We start from the raw sequence: 26,686 nt of genomic DNA, 5'->3' as shown, positions 1-26,686 counted from the left end.
AAATAAAATATGCTGATCGTACAATAAAAGCGGGGAAAAAAATAGATAAATTAAAAATTTAGGAATTACACTATATGGAATTAAAAGCGATAAAAGTGTTATCGCAGGAGCATGAGTGGCCATGCTCCTACGATAACACATGCTGCAAGTTGGGATCCTGCATTTATTTAAGGATGTACCATGACAAGTTAAGTGTTACTGTTGACAAAGGAGGCAGTTGCCTCTAAAAGCTACGGTTGTTTTTATTGCTTTTAATTCCGTATTTTGTGTAATTTCTAAATTTTTAATTTTATCTATTATTTTATTGCTTTTATTGTACAATCAGTGTATTTATTTTATTTGTCATTTTATTTTTCTAAAATTTTATCTGGTTTTATATTATTATTATTTTAATAAAGTTTAGTTGTACAGTTGGTGTGTTGCATTGCAATTATTATGAATCTTGTTGTAGTAATATACCCTGATCACTGTGATTAACTACCCTGCCAACCTTGGTGTCACCTGCAAATGTAGATGTTAAACCTGATGAATATCATTAATAAATATAGAAAACGACAGTGATCCTAGCACTGAACCCTAGGACATCTGCTAATAACATTAGTGTAAGCAGAGCAGTGCCCGTTGATAACCTGTCTTCTCCCTCTCAGCTCCCACTCAACTATCCATTTATCCATAGCAGTAACTTATGTCACACTGCTACAATTTGTATAGTTGCCTTTTATCTACAACAGATCAAAAACTTTTCTTAAATCTAAGTATGTGATGTCAAAATTTTTACATCCAGTTCCTTTGTTACTGTATCATAGTATCCAATCAGACTGGTCAGACAAAATTGCCCCTTAACAAATCCATGCTGTGACTTCAGTATAACTGCATTTCTGTCCAGATTGTTATGCATTACTTCTTTAATCATTATTTATTGACTCCATTATTTCCCTGGAACATAGTCAAGCTGACATGTCTGTATGTACCGATGTCATCCTCTCATCACCCTCTGTGAATCTGGGATATGTTCACATATCTCCACTTCACAAGGACCACCCCTGGTCCTTGTGAATCAGGATGCTCTCATAATCTCATTGGTTTGCTTATTTCTTTTGTTGTCTCTAACATAATTGGATAGAACCCTTCCACCCCAGTTACTTTAGTAGTTGTAATCTACTGTGAAATTCAGGTCAACAAGTTTTGTCTTGTCAGCCTTCAACTCATACTCAGTACTGTGGTTCTTAAACATTTTGTATAGGGGGATTATCATAAAAAAAAAAAAAAACCTTTATTTTCTGCCTTTTTATGTATGTTGCAGTTATTTTGTTTATCTGCTCTGAATTTCAACCCAGCAACTTGCTTCTTGTGAGTTCTTTTTATTTTGCCGTTTCATTGTGAAGATGCATTTTCCTTACTCATGATCCTAATGCACCAACACACAAAGTTTCTAATTGTTCTCATGATGGTGACTAACATGCTCTTGAATGGTCAGTTAGCTCGTTTCTGGCTATATATTTGATGGTTTCAGCATTTCAGCATGAGTGCTAACATTTGAGGGCTCGGTATGAAGCCTCAGTTCATGCTTCTCGTTCAGCAGCGACAGAATTAGCCTTTCATACCATTAACGAAAAACATACTTTTTTATTTAACAAGGCCAAAATACTTAATGTTCAATGTAATTATACGCCACTATTAATTGCAGAAACCATAGAAATTAAATTACACGAGAATTCTGTTAATGTTCGGTGGCCATATTTGATCTCCGATGCATGGACCTTTACGCGCATGCGTGAAGACAAATAATCATTAAGTTTCAGGTTCAGCCCTGTTCGGTAATTTTCATTCCTGTGATCATGACATACGTTCAAAGAGCGTTGTCAGCTTCAGGAAGGAAAATTGTTTTGAATATTTTCGTTAGATTCTTTTTAATTTTTAATTGCATTAAATTGATTTTTAATTGTGTTAAATTGATTTAAATTGTGTTAAATTGGTTTTTAATTATTTATTTTTTACTGTAATGTAAGTTTTTGATTTTTTTCGTTTTAATTTCTGGAGAGTATCATACGGAAGTGTTCTACGTACTATATTGAGGTAAACTCCTCTTAATAGTTTACAAATATTAATATCAACGTAGAACGTATTGAGTATTACAGCTCTGATTCATACTATCTAATATATATATATATATATATTGGATGTTGTCAGCCCTCTACTTGCCGAGTGTCTCAATCTCTACCGTGCATTTTTGCAATAGGGATCGAGACACTCTGCAAGTAGGGGGCTGACGACAGCCTATATATAGTCTGTTGATGAGTACTGGCAAGGTTCCTGAAACATCACCTTAATGTATAGGAATTTAGTTATTAACTGAATAAGCTATCTTAATATTCACATGGTATAAGAGTGACAAAATGACAAAAAACTATCACTAAAAGTGATAGTTTTTTGTCATTGCAGCAAAAGCATGTGGCTTCCTTACTTGGAAGGAAGCCACATGCTTTTGCTGCACTGGCAAAAAAAAAAAAAAAAAAAACACCAAATAGATAAGAAAACAAATTATATGCTTCCCTCCTCACACAGGAATTATCCAGTTGACCTTTGAATTTTTTCAAACTGTCAGCCTCAACTACCTGTGAGGGTAACTTGTTCCAGCTATCGGTGATCCACTGGCTAAAAGAAAACTTCCTATAGTCTAATCTAAACCTCAATCCCTCTAATTTGAATTTATGAACCCTAGTTCTGGAATTCTTTATAACAGTGAAAATTCCACCTTCATTCATTTTACTAATCCCTTCAGTGCCTTAAACTTTCATCAGGTTACTTCTGTGGTGACTTGTTGAAAGCTCTGTAGCCCACATAATTGGAGTCTTATCAATTTGTTGGTCTTTGAACCATTTCAAGAAGCTCAATGTCTTTTTTCAGATGAGGTCTCCATACTTGAACACAGTTTTCCAAATGTGGTCTTACAGTTGCCTTATACAATGGGACTCTTATCTCTACAGGATACTGTTTGATAAATCATCGATAGGACACCTTAGGCTTTCCTGGCTGTCTGTTTACACTGTACAGAAAATTTCATATCTGCCTGTATTGAACTCCCAGATCCATTTCTTCCTCTACTGTTTTTTAATTCAGCTCTCACTAAGTGTATAATTTATTTTCGGGTTGGTCTTCCCCAAATGTAAGATCATGCATTTTGCTGCATTAAAACTTAGCTGCCACTTTTCTGACTGAAGTATAATACGCTGGCAAATCACCACGTAACTTCCTTCCCCAACTGTATTACATCCATGTGGACTTTTCCTTAATACTCTCCATGCTTCTTGGATATTGTGATTGTACTGTATTGTTCTCCCTTGCAGCTATGATAACCAACATTGTCTATTGATTGCTTTACACCTAATCCTGATATGGTGACTTTGTAGTTTACCCCTGATTTCTTTCAGTCTGCTGTGAACAACTCTTAATTTTCCAATTTCATTATAAGCTCCTCTGGTAGTATTAATATTCTAGGTATGTCCTTTTATAGTAAAACCTTATGCACTTTATGGGGGACAATATTTACTTGAAATTGAAAGATTGTACATAGTTGGAACAGTTGCTAAACTATTAACTATTAAAAAGTTATGTACTACTAAATAAAAAAAAAAAAGGTAAATGTTATAATACTGTTTTACTGCACTTATTGTGTGGGTTGGAAGAGCTTGAAATTTTGCTGTCCTGTAGTGAAAGTGGAAAGCTTAAAGCTTATTTGAAGCCACAGGAGTTCTTGAAAACCCTTGCTGGAGGCTCAGATGACTCCCTCACCTATTTCTGATATGCTCAGCAGGTTGATGGTAGGTAATGGTGAGGAAATGCCTATCTGACTCACTCTACTTTAGTGGGAAAATAATTTATCTGTTGGTAAATCCTATTAGACTGCAGTTTCATAACCAGGTCCCTTTTGGATGAAAAGCCTGGATCACTGGATGCTGTCTGTTATTTCTATTTCTGAAGTACATTAAATTCAGTTCTATTAAAGTGAGAGTTAATTTTGTGTGTGTGTGTGTGTGTGTGTGTGCGTGCGTGTGCGCGCGTGCGTGCATGTGTGTGTTTTACTAGAGAAATAAAAACAGGAAAGATATATAGTAAAGGACATAACATACTGTTTATTAAAATGCATAAAATAGCATGTAGCTACACTGTCTGGGTGCTATTTCATTATAGTTTCCACATTTGTTCACACAGTTTTCATACATAAGTGCATTTCACTAGTAAAATGAAACTTTTATGTATTCTACACACACACACACACACACACACACACACACACACACACACACACACACACACACACACACACACACACACACACACAATCCATGAAAAATATATAAATGATGGAGTAGAATACATTCGAGTTGTTTGAAAACTGTACGTGCACACATACACCTACCTGTGCATATTTTTTTAATTGCGTTACTAGCGGGCTCTACCCCCTGCTCTCTTTGCTAGCCAGTCTCCATGAACGCTTTTCTACTTAAACTGTAGAGGTATGATGGTGTAAGTCGAACCTTTTATATGTAAAAGACACACCTGTTGAAACTCACTGATTGATATCTAATCAGGAAATGACCTATGTAATTATTTACTTGTGCATTTGTAGTGATGTAATTGCATCATCCCTCTTCTTCCATTGGCTACTCCACCATGCGGAATTCTCAAAGTTGAATAAATAACACTATGTAACTATTTACCTGCGTTTACATAGGTCACTTAGGAAAAGGCCTTTTGCTTCGGTTTCCACAATGCATGAGGAATATTGTTGCATCTGAAAGAGCAGAACTAAAATATTTACAAACTATACAAATATTTAAAATATTTACAAACTATACAAATATTTAAAATGTTTACAAAACACCAAACTATTTACAAATATACAAACGTTATGGAGGCAGTTGTCTTGCTATGTGGCATTGACAACGTAGAGCACTTACGTGCTCTTCATTGTCAATGCCTAGTGTCTGATTCTGCCCAGTAACCCATTTGTGTGCCTTCCATTTAACATTCACCAACCTTGTGCACATGCTTCACTGTCTAATACATGACCATTCCTGGCATCATTTGATGTTCCATTGTAACGATTTTTGTATATTAATGTTAGCTGATGAACGGACCATTTATCCTGATATAATAGAGGTATGATTGTAACTAGTTTAGTTTTTTGTGAATATTTGTATTATATAATGATATTATTTGTATAAAAATAACATTATACTAACATTATAACACACAGATTGAAATAAAATCAGGAAATGACCTATGTAATTATTTACCTGTGCATTTGTAGTGACATAATTGCCTTCCTTCTTCTCCCATTGGCTCGAATAAATATCAATAGGAGGAAAACCTTTTTAATGTATAGAGAGAAAATGTTTTTTATGTATATGTATTTATCCATTTTACAGGAACTAGCCGAATTGCATCATGAAAACGTTGTAGCTCTATTAGATTGCAAGGTATGTAACACTACTTTTTTTTTCTTTGTATAAAAATGTCACTATTAGTTTTTTTATTAATTAATTATTTTTATGGTTAACCCAACATGATAGAAATAAGTGCCTATAGGTTGGACCTGGATACATGTTTCATATTTAGATGCCACCTCAAGAACCTTGGGCTCCTTGATTAATGTGAAGCATCATTAGTATTAGTAGTGGAAACTGATGCAAGGAAGTGAGCTTATACAGCATCAACAAAAAAAAACAAAAACCAGTACCCACATCATCTCTCTCTTATGAAAACCCCAAACACATTATTTCAAAATAGAACCTGTAGTGCTGTGTACGGGATGAAGGCTGAGAAGACAAATGATACCTGTTGAATTGGTTCTATTAGTTTAGAATTGGGAAGCGAATGGACTTTCAATGTTTCAGTGAATGGATGCTGACTGATTGCAGTCAGCATCCATTCACTGAAACATTGAAAGTAAGCATGGGAAATAAAGATGCCAATTCAGAAGAGTAATGCCCATGGCAATATCTCTAGAAAAGGATGCAACAGAAACTGAATATCTAAGGGACAAGAGTGGAGAGATCTGCCCATCTCCTCTGGATAAGTTGTTTAGCCTCTCTTTGAATTTATTCATGTTATCCCTCCACAGCACCAGATGGAAGTTTGTTCCAACAAATAGTTACTCTCTGTGGAAAGAGAATTTACATACATCTATCCTGCAACCATCCTTTTCCAATTTAAATTTATGCCCCACTTGTGTGCTGTCTGAGCAAGAGATGCCATCAGCATTTTAATTTACTCCAAGATATTTAGAGGCTTGAACTCTTCATTCAGATCTCTCTGCAGGTGCATAGTTTCCAGATGCTCTAATTTGCAGAACTAGTCTTTCTTGGTAAGTATACCAAGAAAGTTATTGTCCTTGACTAATCTTATTAATCCTTTCTCTGTTATCATCCTCGACTAATCTTGTTAATCTTTTCTCTGTTCTTATCCTTGACTAATGTTATTGATCTTTTCTGTTTTCTTATCCTTGACTAACATTATTGATCTTTTCTTTTTTCTCATCCTTGACTAATGTTATTGATATTTTCTCTTTTCTCATCCTTGACTAATGTTATTGATCTTTTCCCATTCTTACTAATGTTATTAAGCTTTTTTTGCCCTTGACTAATCTTATTAATCTTTTCTCACTCTGGCAGCCTCATTTTTAGAATGATGTAGATCTGTTCAAACACTCCTCTATCCCTTCTGAAACTGCTTGCTCTTCTGGCATTTCTTCTTCAAGTTTTCTTGAGATTCTGTTCAATATGATTTTAAGAAGAATCTTGCTAGCGTGAGAAATTAGGCTAATAGTGCTGTAATTGAACAAATTTTCAGATCTCCTTTTTTTTTGATAAGGGGACGAAAATTGATTTCTTCCAATCTGATGGCCACTGTCCCGTTTCCCAAATTTTTACAATCATTTTATGAAAAAAACTCTGCACTCTTCACACCTGTAGCTTTAATCAATTCTGCTGGGATTTCATTAATTCCAGGTGACTTGCCACACATTAGTTCTCCGATGGCTTTTTCGACTTCTTCCTTCAGTGGAACTGGTTCATGATCACACTCTTGAAAAGGGAGGGGGACAGATCAAGTGCCAGCAGGTACTCAGAAGAGCTGCTCACAGTATTCTTTCCACCTTCCTTTGATTGTGTTCTTCTCCTCTGTTAAAATTTCTCCTTTGGAGTCCTTTACATTAAGTTTTGGTCAGAACTTTTGTCTTAAAGACTTAATTACATCATACATCTTTTTAATGTTGTTTCATTTGTTGTGGTATTCGATTTCTTTACACTTTCGATTGATATAATTCTGTTTGTCCTGGCTTAAACAGCGCTTGATGACTTTGCTTAGTTCCTGATACTCTTCATTTCCTTGTACACCCTGGGCTTTTGCAGTTCTCTGTTCAATAAGTTTAAAAGTGGCTTCTGTAATCCAAGGCTTCCTTGATCTTTGACCTTTCTCTAATGTGTATTTACTGAATCCTCACTCAATAATACTTTTTGTATTTTCCCACATTTCCTCAGGCAGCATATCATCATCTAGTTCTAATAGAGCTTGAAAACTATTGCCTGTTTCAAGCATATAATTGTTTGGAATATTTTCTACATCCAATCGTCCAGAGAAAACCTTATTCATGATCTTTTTCAGCTTAAGCTTGAGAACGATGTGGAGTAGCTGAGATCACTGCCACAATCTGCTCCAGGAAGTGTTTTTGCTGTGCATTTACTAGAACACCACCTTTGCTACATAAGGATGTAATCAATCTGATTTCTTGTTTTATGATGAGATTTCCATGTGTAGAGCCTTCTCAGGTACTGCTGAAAGCAGGTGTTAAATATGACAAGACTCTTCAGATGACAGAATTCAATTAAACTTTCACCCCACTCATTTCTAGTGCCAAGACCAAACCTACCACATTCTGGACTAGAAGAAACTGTCTTGCCTACTTTTGCATTAAAATCACCCGTGAGTATCAAAACATCCTTTTTTGGACCAGATCAAGAGCTGATTGGAGATTTTCATAATACATGTCGATATCTTCGTCTGTGGATGTTGATGTCGGTGCAAATGCAACTAAAACTGTGAGGTTTACTGGCTGGCTCTGAAATCTAACCGTCATCATTTTATTATTAATAGGATTGTATCCAAGAAGAGACCTTGAACATTCCTTATTTAAAATGACAGTGACACCATGTTCTTTTACTTGGTCACTTCCAGAAAAAAATATCAAAAACCCATTTCCAGTTCTGAAATGACCTTGTCTTCAATAACTTCAACCGAAGTCACTGACCTTGTCAATGACTTCGGTTGCTCCTAAAATGTCAATTTTATACTTATCCATTTCATTGTTGTCCCTATCCATCTTGCCCTCTTTTAAACTTTTTACATTCCATGTGGCCACGTTTACCCCTCTTCTTTCTTAAATTTAATTTTGCAGGGCACACAATGGCATCCGGGATCTGGTTAACAGCAGTTTATGGAGTTGTTTTTGTTGTGGTCTCTGTGGCATCAGATAATATGGTGGTATGCCATTGCCTACCACATGGCCGATTTTGAAAGGGGCCGGCTTTAATCATACGAAGAGTCATCATCATGCATCTCATCAGATGCTCAGGAAAAGAAAGTTGGCTACAGCAGAGCTCTGCTTATTGCAGAAAGGCTGATTACAGTCCTTTCCGCAAATTTTTCAGTATATTCGCACAATTAATTTTTATAACTTCAGTCAATGAATTTATTCATAAGGTGACACTGATTTCATACGTTTTTAAATATTCGCTCCTATATTTCAAAATTTAAATTCCTTTCATTAGCGTTAAACTGCTGCATAATCTTCAGTATTCTTCGAACTCACTAACCGTTAAAGTTTTATTTTAGTCTTAGAGCCTAAATATTTACCACTCAGTCATAAAATATATGTCTAATGAATCCTCTTTATCTCTTCTTCCTTACCGTAAGATGTATTTTCAATTTTTTTATGCTTCAAACCACCAAATTTTAATAAACTTGAGAGCACATTTAAACACAGCTACTACACGCAGCACCACTGTAGTCAGTATTATACTGACTTAGATCAGAGATCTGATATTAAGTCTGTGACTGATTATTGAAAAATGCAAAGAATTCAATGTTCCAGTCATTTTGTGTTTTATAGATTATGCAAAAGCATTTGATTGTGTTCAACATGAGAAACTATGGGAAACAATGACTATTATGGATTTCCCAATCCACATAATTCGGCTGATTAAGCTACTGTACCCAGGAAGAAACTGTGAGAACGAACATGGGAAACACAGACTTTTTCACATAGGTAACGGTATCTGGCAGGGCTGTATTTTGTCACCTCACCCTTTTAATCTCTATGCCGAAGATATCATGTGTGAAGCTTTGGAAGATTTAGAGCAGTGGTTCTCAAACTTTTTAATGTGAAGGCACCCTAAATCCATTATGAAAAATGCCCAGCAACCCCAGCACCGGGTGCAATGGACGCTGGCAGAATATTTTGTAAGGTGGTGCTGTTTCAAATACAGTGTACGTAACGGACGGCTCAGCTGTTCCATATATGTAGGTGTATGTACATAAACACTGCGATGCGGTCAACAATTATTTCATGACGACTTCTAATTTACATAGTTGCATGAAATTCAACGACCTTTTGTAGTGACAGCCACGATGTAAGCCAATGCTAAATTTGACGTCACGGCAACCCTATAAAGAGTAAGTAGCACCCACTTTGAGAACTACTGATGTAGAGACTGGCATCAAAATTGGAGGACTGAAGATAAACAGTCTTCGTTATGCAGATGGTACTGTGCTAATTTGTAATTCTAAGGATTATCTTAAAGAAACTCTGAGGAGAGTATATGAAGCAAGTAAGATAAAGGATTGTTTCTGAACGTGTGTAAAACTAAAATTTTGATGATTGGTGATAATCTCGATGTGAAGGTTAATGGGTAAGATATCAAAGAAGTTGATGAATTTGATTACTTAGGGTCAAGAATAAATAAAAATAGTGACTGCTCAAACGATGCAAAGAGATGACAGGCAATTGCTAAAACGTTGGTTGCTGATCTGATAAAATTATGGAGAGATCATGATCTGTCCCTAAAGACGAAGCTGAGAATCACTGATTCGTTAATTTTTCCAGTTGCCACTTATGAATGTGAAGGGTGGAATCTGAAAAGAGTTGACAGGAAGAAAATTGAGGCATTTGAAATGTGGTGTTACAGGAGAATACTGCGTATTTCTTACTTGGATCAAAGAACAAATGAGTGGGTATTGAATAAAATTGGCAGGCCTAAAATTCTTCTTCATGGCATCAGCAAAAGAAAACTCAAGTTTTTTGGTCATATAGTAAGAAGGGAAAACTTCCTGTTGAAGAATATAACGGAAGGAAAAACCGAGGGGAAGAGGTGCAGAGGAAGACCTGCAACTAGATGGATGGATGGGATCAGTGAACTTCTGGGCATGACACTTTGCGATGCTGCTCATATAGCACATGATCGATGCAGTTGGAGGAATTTGTTGGTGGCCACAACAGCTCCTCAGGGAGCTATGTGACTGGAAGAAGAAGAATAATAAAGGTCCCAGCACTGAACACTGAGGGACTCTACTAATAACATTAGTGCAGGAAGAGCAGGGCACCTAATAGCCACCCTCTATCTTCTGCCACTCAGTCCCTTTATCCATAGCAATAACTTGCCCACTCAACAATTTTTCAACAATTCTTCTTCCAATATACAGACTAGAGTGTGGAACATTATCAAAAGCTTTACTGAAAGGATGTTTGCAGGATAGATATGTGAAAATTTGCTTTCAGCCAGAATTATTGTTGGAACAAGTATCTATTTGGTTTTGTGGAAGTGGGTAAGTGACAGATTTTGCAAGGAAGCAAGCTTATATGGTATGACGCTAAAAAAAATAATTTTAATATATAAAACTACCCACCTCATCTGTCCATCCCCTCCAGTAATTTGTCTAATTCTTCTTAAAATTTATTTAAATAAATTTTAAATAAAATAAATTTATTTAAAATAAATCTAATTCTTCCTAAAATTTATTTAAAATAAATTTAAGGAAGAATTAGACAAATTACTGGAGGGGATGGACAGATGAGGTGGGTAGTTTTATATATTAAAATTATTTTTTTTAGCGTGATACCATATAAGCTTGCTTCCTTGCAACATTTGTCACTTTTAATAACTGATACTACTCTAACTATATGATGCCAAAATTGCTTTTTGCATTCCTTTGTTATAATCAGTAGCTAATGAGATTAGTTAGACATGATCTTCCCTTAAGTCCACGCTATGATTGCCATATAACTGCGTTCCTGTCAATATGATCCTGCATCACTTCTTTAGCCACTGACTCCATTGTTTTCCCTGGAACAGAAGTCAGGCTTGTGGGTCTGTAATTACTCACTTCATTGTTATTACTCACTTCACTGTTTAATTTCTCTCCTTTGTGAATAGGGAGAGAGAGATCTTCACATCAGTTTGTAGGGACCTTCTGACTCTAAGGATGCTCTCATGATTATTGCCAAGGGTTTATTTCTTCTTTTATTGCTTTGTTTAATGCTGTTTGATGGATTCCATCATTGCCAGTACCTTATTTATTTTCAACAACTAATTTCTTCTTAATTTTCATAAAATAATATGGTTCCCAGTTATAACTTGGTACACTTCTGTTATCCCCAACCATTAAAACTCCTTCAAGAATTGAACGTAGATACAAAATATTTGTTCGGCATCAGCAAACCCAGAACTGGTTCATCAATATTTATGCCATTCATATCTAGTGGGCCAATATGGTTCATCTTTTTTCTTTTAGTGTTAATATGAGCAAAGAATTATTTTATTTTTATTATTTATTTATTTATATATTTTTGATATTATTAGACTAGTGACCTATAGATTATTTTTGTATGTATGCTCTGTCACCAAAGTATTGTAAGTTTGTTGTTACTATTGGCAACACAGTATAATTCCATTGATCCATCTTTTCACTGTTACCAGGCCATTAATATAAATGCACAAAATCCGTTTATTCACAAAAGATATTAAAAAATACCATTTTCCTCTCTCATTGTGTCAACTCACCCCCACCTCTTTCAAGCAACTGAAGATTATCTGCTCTTTTGTTATGCTTCTCTACTCTTCCCAGAACTACAGAAAATTATGTGACATATTGAATGCCATTTTCTGGCTTAGAAACAGGAGGATGCACTGCTGTGCCCATCGCACAAAAGAAGTAATAAAGTGAAGCATACAGAGAGAAACAAATATGTATATAACAGCAGATCTATTAACTCAAGTAATTAATTTTATTTATTTTTGTCATTGCTATATGTAAAGATGTCAAAAGAAACAAAGATATTAGGCATAACATCATAATTGCATAAGAGATATGTTGTCATCAACAATAAAATGAACAATATATGATCTAATCATATGTAATAAACAGATATAGAATTTAAGTTTTATTCTTAACTTGGCAGCACTCACACTGTACTTGACAGGTGTGTCTCAGAACTAGATTTTGCACATTAACAGTTAATTAAAAATTAAAAATCTGAATTTTTGTATATATCCTCCTAAATATAGTAAAATTTTGAGATGTTTTGGAAATGAAAAATTGTTTACTTGGAATTATACAGGCAAAGGACCTGTTAGGTCTAGCATGAGTGTTTACAATTTTTGCTTTTCTCCTCATGTGCTAGTTTCACCTAGAAGATGCCATTGCCACACATTGGCTGATGTGCAGCAGAGGCATATTTTACAAAAACAATTCCATTTTGCTTTTCTTACTTGTTGTAAAAATGTTTTTTCCCTCATTTATTATTATCAATGTAAAATGGTTTCTTGTTTTACTTAAAAAAAATGCTGATCCATTCTACTCTTCAACAACACTCAGATTTCTAGACCAAATCATATCCTCCTCCACATCCCTACAGAATTCCTCGTGAGAATGTATGTGCAAAATATTCATTCAGTTTGTCAGCTACCTGAGCAGGATCATCAACAGTCAAACCTTCAATATCAAGTGGACCAATCTGATTCATCCTTCCTTCTAGAGTTTACATAAGTAAGGAAGTTTTTGCCATTTTTCTTTGCATCCTTTAGATCTCTCGTAATCTGCCTTCGCTTGCCTAACCTCATTTCTGTTTATATTCCGGCACGACAACCAAGTCAATAGAGTTTACAATAAATCGTCAATACAAATATTTATCATGTTTAGTAGTCACGGGCTTGAACCCCTGTTCACTCAAGGAACGCGTGCTATGCACTCTCACTCCTGACCACTCTTGATTACAGACTCCCTTATATCTACCATAGGCTTCTGCGTCACTGATAATTTATATGCATCCAATGCATTTTTCTTCTCTGAACAAGTCTCATTAGTTCATCTGACATCCATTTAGCATTAGTAGGGCATATGATGCAAGAAAGCAAGCTTGTATGGCATCAGCCAAAAAAAAAAAAAAAAAAACCACACCCTTTCCATTTCACTCATCCATTCACTCCAAATGTTTGTCTAGTTCAGCCTTGAACTTATTTAAGTTGCTGACCTCCACTGCAACAGATGGAAGTTTGTTCCAACTATCAACCACCCAACTGGCTAAAGGTGAATTTCTGCACATCTAATCTGCAATTGTCTTTCCTCAATTTGAATTTATGCCCCCTCAGGTGAGTAATCTGAGCAAGAGGAAGAATCGCATTAGCATTGAGCTTGCTTAATCCATTCAAGCCCTTATACACCTCAATTAGATCACCTTGCAGGTCCCTAGTCTCCAGAAGCTGCAATTTGCAGAAATTAAGCCTTTCTTGGTAACACCAACCCTTTGTTCTACTTGCCAATCTTGTTTCCCTTCTCTGTACTCGTTCCAGCAGTTGTACATCTTTGCTAAAATGAGGCCTCCAGACCTGTATACACCTTGAGTACTGTATACAGTACTCAAGGTGTCGTCTAATCATTGCTTTATACAAGGGGACAATCACCCCCCCCCTTATCCCTGCTAGCAAAATTCCTGTATATCAACCGGTGAGAAGTGGCAAATGAAGTTTAACATTTGACAAATGCAAAATACTGCATATGGGTAGTAGTAGTAATCCCAGAGAAATATACCAACTGCATGGTGTTACACTCAGGGTAATGGAGAATGAAAGACACCTGGGGGTAATTGTGCAGTCACATATGAAGTTTTCTGAGCAAGACACCATGAGCTACTCTTGCAGCCTTTTTTGCACTGCTCGGAAAACTTCATACGTGACTGCACAATTACCCACAGGTGTCTTTCATTCTCCACTACCCTGAGTGTAACACCATGCAGTTGGTACATTTTTCTGGGATTACTGCTACCCATATGCAGTATTTTTCATTTGTCAAATGTTAAACTTCATTTTCCACTTCTCAGCCCATCTGCTCAACTTTTCTAGATCCTATTGCAGCAGCATACTTTCCTAACTGTCAATTCCTGCATTAACAACCCTACCAACCTACTTAGACATTAACTCTGATATACCTGCCTCAATATCATTGATAAATAGTGAAAACAACAATGGGTCCAACATTGAACCCTGGTGTCTACACTAATAACATTAGTCCATGAAGAGCAGTATCCATTGATAACCACTCTCTGTCTTCTCCAACTCAACCATCCTTTTATCCATTGTAATAACTTTCCTTTATTGGCATACTGCTCCAATTTGTACAGTAGCCTTCCATGTGGGACAGTTTAAAAAGCTTTCCTAAAATGCAAGTATATGATATCAAAATTATTTTTTGCATCCAGTTCCTTTGTGACCCATCGTAGTATCCAATCAAATTGGTCAGGCAAGACTTCCCTTTAACAAACCCATGCCGTGTCTGGACTATAACTGTAGTCTTTTTTTATGGAAACACGAAAGATATCAAAACCTATCGTACTTAGTACTGTGCATGGGTTGAAGGAGAAGAATGGGGAGGGGGATGCAGGAAACTTTGCTCTAGAGACTAAACATGGGTTTTACCACTTCAAGCCTCCAATAAACAAAGTGGTGGTATTGCACCGGTTGATGAGATTCATCAGTCTAGATGATCCTGCATCGCTTCCTTAACCAGTGACTCTATTATTTTCCCTGGAACAAAAGTTAGACTTACAGGTCTATAATAACCTGTTACCCTTTGTGAATTGGGGACACACATGCACATGTCCAGTACACATTTAGGCCTAAAACTTGAACAGTATTTCTTAGTTTGTGTGAAAAGGCTAGAGTAGCTGCTAAGATTAATTCCTTGAGTGCTTCCCATTTAGAATTTGCTGTTGGTAACATCATCAGTTGGTCCCACTATGTAGAATTAAAAAAACTGTCTGAGACTTGTAGTCACTTTTACGAAAGCAAAACCCTTCACTTTACCCCTGATGGTAGTTACATCTTTGAGTAAATCCCATGTCAGTATATTGCCCTCAGAGAGGTCTTTTACCTTTAGATTCTTAATGCATGAAGAATCACTGCTGATACTTAATCTGATAATCAGATTAAGAGTTTTGCTCTCTCTTGTTTCCTCTAACATGCTGCTCTAGAAAACAGTCATCCAATAAATCCACAAAAATCTTGCTGGTGTTTGAGTGACCAACCCACAAGTTCCAGGTAATATCTGGAAAGTTAAAATCCCCTATTATAAGTCATTCTGATTTACTGGCAAACTATTTCTGTGAACTTCTTTGACCTATAACGGACTACTACTATTTTTGCTTGCCCAGTGCTTATGACACACCAGACTGAGTCAACATTGCACTGGCCACCCATGTCAACCGGATGCACTGCCTTAAATTTTATGTGCTTCTTAACTAAGAGCCTAACTCCCCCCCCCCCCCTCTTACCTGTCATTTCTGTATATATTGTACTTCCCATATTCAAATTCCTTATATCTGAGTGACATCACATTTCTGATATTCCCATAATGTCTGTATTTGATGACATGGCCAGCACTTCAAATTCATCATATTTACTATGTTCGTAGCATTGGTGTACATGCAATGTACACCAATTCTTGCTCTTAGTTACCATAATGCAACCCATGTATTTCCTTGTTCCATAATCCTCAGCATGGCTTGAAATCCCTGGAACCTTGCTTTCTGGGCTGCTGCATGTTTCTATAAAAACAGTGCAAGAATCACTCTCATTTTTGCCTGTGGATATTTTTAATTTATTAGTCTGTGTATCCCTCCAAGCTAGCAGTTTTTCCAACTGCTGATCACTGCATTGATAGCATCAGCAAATATTCTTGCACCCCCTCTATTTGCTTTACGGAAAAGTGGCCCCTCACATTTTGCCCCAGTAGATAATGAGTAGGTTACAAATATGTAAATACAGTCAACTCTCGATAACTCGAATTTTTATTGAAGTCCCAGCCCCTTTAGTGGAGATTCAATATTAAAGTCTCTCGATTACTCGAACTGAATTTCCAATAACTCTTAACTTTTCCGAACAAATTTTCAAAATTACATTCGTGTACAAATTCCCACGTAGCTTTTAAAATAATATCTCCCCTTTTGTATGTCTTCAGGGTTCTCTTTCCATTGTGAAAGGATTAGCTGGAACTGTTAATCCTTTCACAATGGAAAGAATAGATACTCGACCACGAGGGTGATAGTCACGTGGTTAGTGACAGACATGGTGGGGAAGGAACCGTGACTAATCTTACAGGAGTCTTTTCAGTAACAAATGAATCTTGTTCTGATTTGTTTAAATTCAAACAAAAGTTCCTGCATCTGGCTCTCCTCACATTTTCTGGTGCAGTGGTCAGGGAATGACCACCGCATATCTCCGGAGCAATATGGCCTTAGTTGCTAATGCTCCTAAAAACCAAATAAACAAAACAAACAAACAGCAGTGGATAGTGTGTTTGCTGTTTTCGCCGCCTCATTATCGGCAGTGCATCGTGTGAACAAGCTGAGCATTGCAGGCAGTGCAATTTTTGCATTTTGATTGATTAATCCTGTATGTACAATGGAAAAAAGTGTTCCATCAATAAGAGGCAAAAGAAAATTGGTAGACGATGACAACCACATTTACGTGTTTTCAAAGAGAACTGTAGATGAACAAGATGGAATCTGAGTTTGTGAAAAACGTCCCACCTGCAAAGGGCGTGTTTGGAGAGAGGGTTTGGAAAGCTCAGTTGTGAAAGTCGTAACTAAACATAACCATGCAGCTCAAGCTGCAAGATCAAAAGCATTGCAATTGATTGGTCAAATACGGCAACATGCAACAAACATGAACGAACGGCCACAGCAAATCGTTGCATCAGTAATTGCAGAGGCTCATGCCAATGTCACTGCATTACTTTCTAAAAAGGGTTCACTTAAACGAACCATTCGTCATGTTCAATGCAACAATGGTACTCCTGCTTTACCGAGCAATCTCCAGGACCTAGTAATTCCACAAAATTATCAAGAAATCATTATCGATGGCAATGTACAACAGTTTTTGATGTATAATTCTCAGGACGAACTGCTCCCAGGTCACATGCTTATTTTTTCCACTAGTAACAATCTTCAATTATTGGCGCTTAGCCAGGAGTGGTTTTCTGATGGTACTTTTAGCACAGTACCCATGCATTTCCAGTTGCTTTATACAATCCATGTGGTTCAATTCAATACAGTTATTCCAGTGGTCTACGCGCTTCTGCCAAACAAAACCTCTTCCACATATGTCAAGTTGCTTCAAGAAGTTAAAAATCTACAACCGGTTCTCCACCCCTAGCGACTTATTACAGATTTCAAACAAAATGCGATGCAAGCCTTCCAACAAGAATTTCCTGTAAATACCGGTTGTTTTTTTCATCTTTCCCAAAGCATTTGGTGAAAGGTACAGAATGAAGGTTTAAAAGCCCGATACAAACAAGACCACGAATTTGTTCGTCGGATCCGAATGATTCCGGCATTGGCATTTCTCCTGCTAACGTTATTCAAGCATCTGAAGATTTAGTTGAAGCTGATGACTTCCCCATTGAAGCTATGGTGATTGCAAACTACTTTGAAAATACATATATTGGAAGAAGACAATGGAGAGGCCGGCAATTACCCATTTTTGCCATCGAATTGTGGAATGTTTACACACGAACACCGAATGATCAGCACGTACCAACAACAGCGTGGAGGGGTGGCACAGGGGATTTCAGGAAACTTGTGCTGCTTTATTCCCAAATATTTACTGATTCATTGATTCTTTAAAGAAACAACAAGGGCTGCATAATTTAGAAATTACACAACTAATTGCCTGTACTTCAGGCAATCAAAGAAACAAGAAGTATGCTGCAATTTTTGCTAGAATCAAAAGAATAGTCCAAGATTTTCAAAATCGTAATGTGATTATTTACCTTAGAGGCATTGCACATAACTTCGAGTTTTAAACAATAATAATGTGCATTTATTCTATTAAAACAAAATAAATTAGAATTATTAAAAAATTAGGTGTAATATTTACATTTTTGTAGCCTACTCATTATCTACAGGGGGCGAAATGCGAGGGGCCACTTTTCCTGATCCCCCTCTATTTACGTGTATCTTATCCCTGTAGAAGCAGTCTCACCTGTTAACAAGCAGAAACTACACTGAGAAAATTTCTACCCTATGATCTTTGCAAAAGTGCCAGTGCTGAATTGATTGATAAGACTTATCATGTACTCCCTCCTGTCATCTCTGGAGTAGAATTGCAGACACTTTCAAATTTAACCCTAACTTCCAACTTTTTCTGAACATTGCCCTGTACTTGTTAAGTAAGTCCTCAGATCTCCTCTTAATGCCATTAGTGCCAATGTTTACAACAATATCACTTTTTATGCCCTTAAAAGGTGATATCTGCTATATAGTGTCATCAGCCTTTGTCCCTGCAGACATACCCTGGTCCTATTCCACCTTTCCTTTTTGTACAATACAGGAATACCTCGCATAGTGCGGTTAATTCGTGCCAAAAAATACCGCGCTATGCGAAACCGTGCTGATCGAGGTATTATTAGTAAGTATTTTAATGTAATATGTTCCGACAATTTGATTATATGGGTCGAGTTACACAAATATACAACCAGGCCTTGCATAAAGCAATTTTTAGTTAACACTATTTGAAAAAATTATACCACTTTTCACGTTACACGATGCAAATTTCCAGTTAACGTGATTTTTTTTTTTTTTTTTTTTATGTGATAGTTGAAAAAGATTTGAATCGCGCGTTAAGCTTACCGCGAGTTGTACGGAAAATAAACAAACGTTTGCCTGCTGCCCGCCTTGGTGTGTTCCATCAACCATCGGAAGAAGACATGTTACTTGTTTGTCTCCTGCTAATAAAGTCAATGCACACTTGTATAAAAATTCAAATTTTTAAATGAGCCAGATGAAAATGTTACCGTGAAGGAGATAACGGTAAAAGAATTAGATGATATCTTTCATATCGCATAGAACCTCTGCGATTGTTGTTGGCTATCGGAAATTGATTGATGAAAAGAAAGTCAACACTGTTCAAATATTTCCGCAACAGTCATTTCTTCATTGTGTATTTTATGTCAGAGGTTCCCAAACTTTCTCGGTTCACGGCACCCTTAGTGTCTCAGTAATTTTTTCAAGGCACACCCAGACCAAAAGAAATACCTAACAGTTACATTTAGTAGTTAGGTCCAAACAACTTAATAAGAAATGCTGAAAGTGTGAACTACCTCGAGCTAGTAGTTCGCGCAGTGTCCGACAGATGTCGAGTATTGCTGTGTTTCCCTCGAAAAGTTAAAATATTCCACAGCGCAGTTTGGGAACTGCTGTTTTATGCAATAAACATTTAATTCCATAATTATTTTCATTATCTTTTACATTGTATAAAGTTAAAAAGTTATTTAAAAGGTATTTTTAAAATTCTTTATGGACATTCCAGGAGGTCAAGGACCAATTATAATTTTTCCTATTGATTATTATATTCGATTAACGCGTTTCCATTTTGCGCAATGCACTTGTGTAATGAATTAATCGCGTTAATTGAGGCCAGCCTGCATAGGTGTTTGTTTACCATAAATTGACGCATATGAAGTTTTTGCAAAAAAAGAAATTAAAATGATAAAAATGAAACATACCAGTAAGTACAGCACAAATGATTTTTATTACAGTATGTACATACCAAAAGAATATAAGTAAATTATGTACTGTATTTTTATTTTGAAAAATAACTCATCACCTTAGTGTGCACAGTTTTTTCTTCTTTTTATCTGCATACATCTCTGTATATCGAATGTCATTTTGCAACGAATATCTTCTATATCGAATGTCATTTTGCAACGCTTGCCTTACTTTCATACCTTGTTCGATGTTTGGATCTAAAAGAACTCTCAGCGCCATTACATTTCTTCTTTCCACTGATATTTGCAAAATGCACTCATGTAACGTTTAAAAAATAATCTTTAATAAAAATACACAGTGAAAAATATTTATACAGCTTACGCACAGTGAACGACCTCACTGCTCGAAATCTAGAGTGTTTACTAATGCATGAATGCTAGCAGAGTTCGTATATAATGGCAGTTGCAACAACAGTCAGCGTGGCCTTGAATCCATAACGCATTGGCCTATGTGCTGGCATTTTAATACATACATACATATCAAATGTATTGGTGCATAACTCAGTTAATTTTTTTTTTCGATTTGTAAACCACACTATAGTGAAACCGCGCTATGCAAGGTATTCCTGTACATTTCCTGTTTCCCTTACAATACAGTCAACTACAATAGCTAACTCTTGTAGGATACCAGCACATTCTGCCTTAGAGTTTGCCAGCATGTTCTCTGAGGTGCAAGCTCTCGCATTGTGGTGGGCGGTTGAAAGCTTAATGAGCCCCTAACTTAATTTGTTTGAGGGTATCCACCCCGTTTTTCCAGCTCTCATAAATGCACATCAGAATGCTGAGTGAGTTGATGCCTAATATCTTGACACTCTTTTCGCACTTACGCACACAAGTCATCCCCCCCCCACCCTGGCTGTATCATGTCCTGTTCCAGATAGATCTGTAAACATCAAAAAAAAAAAAGTAATATATTTTTTGAGGCCATTATCTGGAAGACAACTGTTCCCTTCAGTTCTTTCCCAGGCCACAACAGTGCCTCTACTTTGTGTGATAATGCTGTCTGCGGGATACTGAATTTGTGTTCTTATTCTTTTTATGTGAAGTTAAAAAAAAAAAGTGTTAAAATGAAAAAAAGCATACAAAATCAGACTTTTGACCATATTGTTTTGCTCTGTCGAGAATGAGTTGGGGGTGGAAAGGAAGGAATTAATTAGAATTTGTGTAATCAACTTAGTATAATCAGGACCCACAATTTGTACTGAAGTAATATGTGACAAAAAGACTTAAAAAACATTAAAAATAAAAATTTACATATTATTATTGGAGAAATATTTCTGAATGTGTGGTTTTCAAAATTTTTCCGTATTTATTATTAGTAGCAGCCAGTCATTCCAGGAAACAAGCTCATGTGGCACCAGTTAAAAGAAAACAGAAAAAAAAAAAAAAAAAAAAATCCCTGCAGCTTATTTATCTATCCCGTATTATAATTTGTCTAATTCTCCCTTAAGTTTTATTCAAACTACTCATTTTCACAACACCAGATGGATTACACTCAGCTGTCAGTTATTCTCTGGTTGAATGCATTTTCACATATCTGTCTCTTGCAACCATCTTTTTTTAATTTAAATTTATATCACCTATTTATGCTGTGTGAGAAAGTAAGGATACCATCAGCATGTAATTTATTCAGTCCATTTAAACATTGAATTTAAAGCATTGCAATCAGGTTTTTTCACAGGTGCGTACATCCAAGCGCTGACTAATCCTGTTTTTTCTCCCTTCAGCTGCTCCAATAGCATCACATCCTTCTTAAAATTAGGCTTACAGACCTGTGCGTAGCCTTACCATACATAATAATCACCTCCTTGTCTCTGCTGGAAAAACTCCTGTATATCATTGACCTCATGAGCTGTCCTAGCAGCATCTCTGCACTACTCAGATCTTCATGTTGGCATGAACAATTACCCTAGGTTTCTTCATTCTCCACTATTTTGAGTGTGATATTATCAATTAGTGTGTTATTCTGGGATTAACTTTTTTTTGCGGATTTCAGACAACCTTTCTTACACTGGCAGCCACAAGCATTGCGGCAGTCATGGAGAGGTAGGACTGCACGTTATTGCTACTTTTTATGGACCATTTAAGAATATCTGAATATATTACATAAAGGTTGAAGAGAATTTGTCAGGAAAATTATTATTATTATTAGCCATATGGTGCAAGGAAGCCTGAAGCTTTTGCTGCACCAGCCAAAAAAAAAAAAAAAAATGTTTAAATGTAAACAAAAGTGCAGTGTGGGATTGTTTATAAATATGAAATACAATTACAAATTATTGTAAATAAATATCTAAAATCTCATAACTTTACTTTTTAAGGGTTAGCCAGCAAATAATTATGAAAACATGTAAATTAAAATAATATTAATAATAGAAAGAAACTTTATCATTTTCAGGAGACTACGCAACATGTATTTCTAGTGATGGAGGTAAGTGTACAGCTCTCTCTCTCTCTGAAATGCAAAAACACATTTCACATAAAAAGTATGCATTAAAATGTTATTATTTAACTGTAGGTCCTGCTTATGGTTTTCTCTGTTTTCTGGTTTTTAGATTAAAAAAAAAAAAAGGTTTAATTTTTTTATACACCATTTTTGTATATACTATGCAAAATATCTGAAATTTTTATAAATATTAATGCAAAACTTTTGGTAGCGGATTCATCAGAATCATAGGAAAAAGCAAAAGAGAACAGATGGAACAGTAGAGTTGTTAAGTACTTTGGCATACTGGGAATGTAATCTCCCAACTTCAAAATCAACTGCCTTGATGATAGGGAGGTTAATATAAAAAGGAATATTAGTATAAACAGGGTGGGAATATACTGTGATTTGGAATATTAGTACTATACCTAAATATTTAATAGCTCCACTCATCCATCCTGCTTTTTTTTTTTTTTTTTTTTTTGCAAGAAGGAATCATTCTTCCTTATGTTTTTCCCTTTTATACTGAAGATACAGTAAACTCTCAGTTTTATGAACTAATAGAAGAATGGGGTGCCTGCCTCATTCCTTCAAGGTGAATGGTGTGCTGAATGTCTATTAAATTGATAGTTTTTTTTTTTTTTTTTTTTTGAGACCATTTATATATACCCCACATAATTGAAAATTTAAATGGTTACTCTGTATATAGTGATGGCCATGTAAATTGCATCACCATTTTAAAGTTTAATGTTTTCTTAACTCCATCTATATGTAACATTGTCATCTATAGACACTGTTACATCATCCTATAAAACTAGCGTGATATTGCATCAACATTCAATTATTTCATTGTCTTGTTTATAAAAGCATCCTCATGCTGCTATCTCTCCTCACTCTCTGTTTTGCTGTGATATTGCATACACTCAGTTAGCTCTAAGGAAGAAATGCGTAATTATTGTTCTTGATTGGGAGGGATTTTATAGTATACATATAGCTGCAAAAGTTGGCCGTAATCAATCTACTGTGTTAAGGTTATTCAAAAAAATATGACATCAGAGATGTCAAAATAAAATCTGGAATTACACTGAAATAGAAACGTACTGCAGCATAGGACAGTTTTGAAGCATTTATGCCCTGGTGATCATGATCATCATGCAAGTTCCACAGACAAAATCCATGTGGAAGGAATATACTGGAGTAAATGCAAGTGACAGAACCTCTCTGACAGAGACTTGTGATGAGTGGTCTGAAAGCATATAGACCACATAAGAAGCCATTATTCATAGACTCCATAAGGAAACATGACTAACCTGGGCTAAAGAACCTGCTAATTGCATAGTTCAGCAATGGGAATCTATAATACTCTGATGAATCCATTAACTTTCACAGATCAGTTGGTAAATGCTGCATTTCGCATAGATCTAACAAAGGCCCCCCCACCCCCAGCCCAACTGGATTCAATCATCAGTAAAGTTCCCATTGGGATGCTGGGTAGAATGCATTTTGTAAATGGTAGTGTTAATGGTGGCTACACATAAAAATTTTAAAGGAGACTCAGTAGAAATAGTAGAAATCTTTATTGCAATAATAATACTAATAGACATAAGACAATGTAATATTGCCCTTCATGCCATTCAGGCCAGGAGTTAACAGTGATAATATAACATGTGAGCGAAGTTAAAATGAATAAATAAAAAAAGTGTGTGTGTGTGCGCGCGCCTTCCACGCACGAAAGAAAGATGTTTTTTTGTGTAAACATCTTTGATGACACCTACTAAATTTCGAACAGCTAGAACCAAAATCATGAACAGTGTAATTTATGTTCATGCCCACTACTTACTCTACCAAATCAACGTTAGTGATAAATAGGATACACAAGCCCGCTGCTCTTACTCTATCATAGAGGTTATTAACAGGGGTGATATCTCCCCCAAGGTGGCGAAAATTGTTTTTTTTTTGGGGGGGTGGGAAAAATCATGGGTATTATAATGGTTTGTGACCCTCCAAAGTTCAACCCTGTCCAATGACATCTTATTCCTTAATATTTAATTTCTCTCATTGGGCTTTTCCCTCGGATAACTAATTTTTAACATATAGGTATACACTGATGAGCTAAAACATAATGACCAGCGAGTCGTTATGCAAATTGAAGCAGCTGCAGGTGAACTACGGCGCATGCACGGGTTGGGACATAGTATTAAAAACACCTAATACTGAGCTCCATTAATCAGTGTTACTCTTGTTCTTCAGATGGGAAAGGCTGTGGACTTAAACGAGTTTGACAAAGACGAAATTGTAATGGCCAGACGACTGGGTTGAGGGTATATTTGAAACGGCACGGCTGGTGGGGTGCTCATGGTCAGCCATGGTTAGTATCTACTAAAAGTGGTCCGAGGAGGGAGAACCCACGTACCGCCGGTGGATAGACGACCATGGCTCGAGGTGAGTGAATGGCTCTCCCGGATGGTATGTCGCAGCAGAAGGGTGACTGTGGTGAAACTTGCCGGTAATTGGAATGCTAGTGAAGGGAATAATGTGTCACAACACACAGTACATCGAACCCTGCTGAAAATGGGGCTGTGTATCCGCAGGCTGCTCTGAGTACCCATGCTAACTGCGGTTCACTGGCGACAGTGCCTACAATGGGCACACGAGCATCGAAACTGGACCTTGAGTGATTGGAAGAAGTTTGTCTGGTCTGATGAATCACGTTTCCTGTTGCACCATGTGGATGGCCAGGTATGTGTGCGTCGTTTACCTGGGGAAGTGATGGCACCTGGATGCTGTTATTGTTGTTATTTGGTTTTTAGGAGCATTAGCAACTAAGGCCATATTGCTCCGGGATATGCGGTGGTCATTCCCTGACCTTTCTGCATCCTCCGTATTTGGTGGTGCACCTGGATCCACCGTGGGACGAAAACAAGCCGGTGGTGGTGGTGGTGTCATGCTTTGGGCATTGTTCTGCTGGGATACCCTGGGTCCAACCATCCCATGTGCCTGGCATTCTGATGTCTACCACGTACCTAAACTCATACTAATCACAGAAGTGGTAGATATAGCCGTCAAGAAGAAGAAGATGCCTTCATCAAATCTGTTCTGCAAGTGTCAGAGCTCACAGATCTCCAGAAAAGGGTAAATAGTGCCCCCAAGGCATTTCAGAAGGCACGTAGATCCTGGCCACAGGCAGATGTCGATGTACTACATCAACAGTGCTGTGAGATCAGAAATGACTACACAGCTAAAATAAAGAAAAGAAAGAAAGCCTCATGGGAAAACCTAGTAAATACAGAAGGAAATGCTGATCCCTGGGGAGTGGTGTATTGGGTCACCACAAACAAACTCCGCAGAGAGGAAGTCATAATGGCAACCGAGACAGCTCAGGGAACCTATACCAGAACATGGAAATCCTCTATAGACAATATCTCGCACCGTAGCTTCCTTCCTGCAACTGAGCCTCAAGTTAACTTATACACAACCACAGCTGTTGAACCTGCCTTCTCACCAATGGAGCTCAGCATAGCGGCAGCGAGGATGAAAAATAGAAAGACCCCTGGTATAGATAAAATTGACCCCAAGATGCTCAAGATGGTAGTAGAAAATGTACCAAACACAATATTAGGACTCCTCAACCGATGTCTGTCAGTGGGCTACTTCTAAAGGACATCCAAGGTGGCCATATGACTCATTATACACTGTTTCTCTCGTGAATGGTGTTTTCTTTCCCCTCCTGTAGGGAGAGGGAGCTTTTCCCCACACTCCTCCCCTTCCCTAAATCTCTTCCCTCTGGTGGGGCACGGGCCTGTTCCACTGCAACTGAGCCTCAAGTTAACTTATACACAACCACAGCTGTTGAACCTGCCTTCTCACCAATGGAGCTCAGCATAGCGGCAGCGAGGATGAAAAATAGAAAGACCCCTGGTATAGATAAAATTGACCCCAAGATGCTCAAGATGGTAGTAGAAAATGTACCAAACACAATATTAGGACTCCTCAACCGTTGTCTCTCAGTGGGCTACTTCCTGGCCTTGTAGAAAATGGCACGAATAAAACTCATCTTAAAACAGACGGATTTTCACTATGGCAAAATCTCTGGAACCTCACTAACAA

General features: G+C 36.9%; 1 protein-coding gene across 1 annotated transcript in view; it reads left to right on the top strand.

Annotated features, from left to right (window-relative positions):
- The window catches only part of LOC150076546 (serine/threonine-protein kinase unc-51-like), a 462,846-nt gene that overhangs the window by 58,907 nt on the left and 377,253 nt on the right, over positions 1–26,686 (top strand). The window contains exons 3-4 of the mRNA XM_090387194.1: positions 5,433–5,483; positions 22,553–22,585. Coding sequence (XP_090243320.1) covers positions 22,580–22,585 — 6 coding nt within the window. The 5' untranslated portion in view covers positions 5,433–5,483; positions 22,553–22,579. The remainder of the gene's footprint in view (positions 1–5,432; positions 5,484–22,552; positions 22,586–26,686) is intronic.

Source organism: Mastigoproctus giganteus, chromosome 13 (genome assembly GCF_048544385.1).
Source record: "Mastigoproctus giganteus isolate SK-2022 chromosome 13, ASM4854438v1, whole genome shotgun sequence".
Taxonomy (NCBI): Eukaryota; Metazoa; Arthropoda; class Arachnida; order Uropygi; family Thelyphonidae; genus Mastigoproctus; species Mastigoproctus giganteus.
The sequence above is the reverse complement of the archived record's forward strand: the minus strand, read 5'-3'. Positions and strand labels throughout refer to the sequence as shown.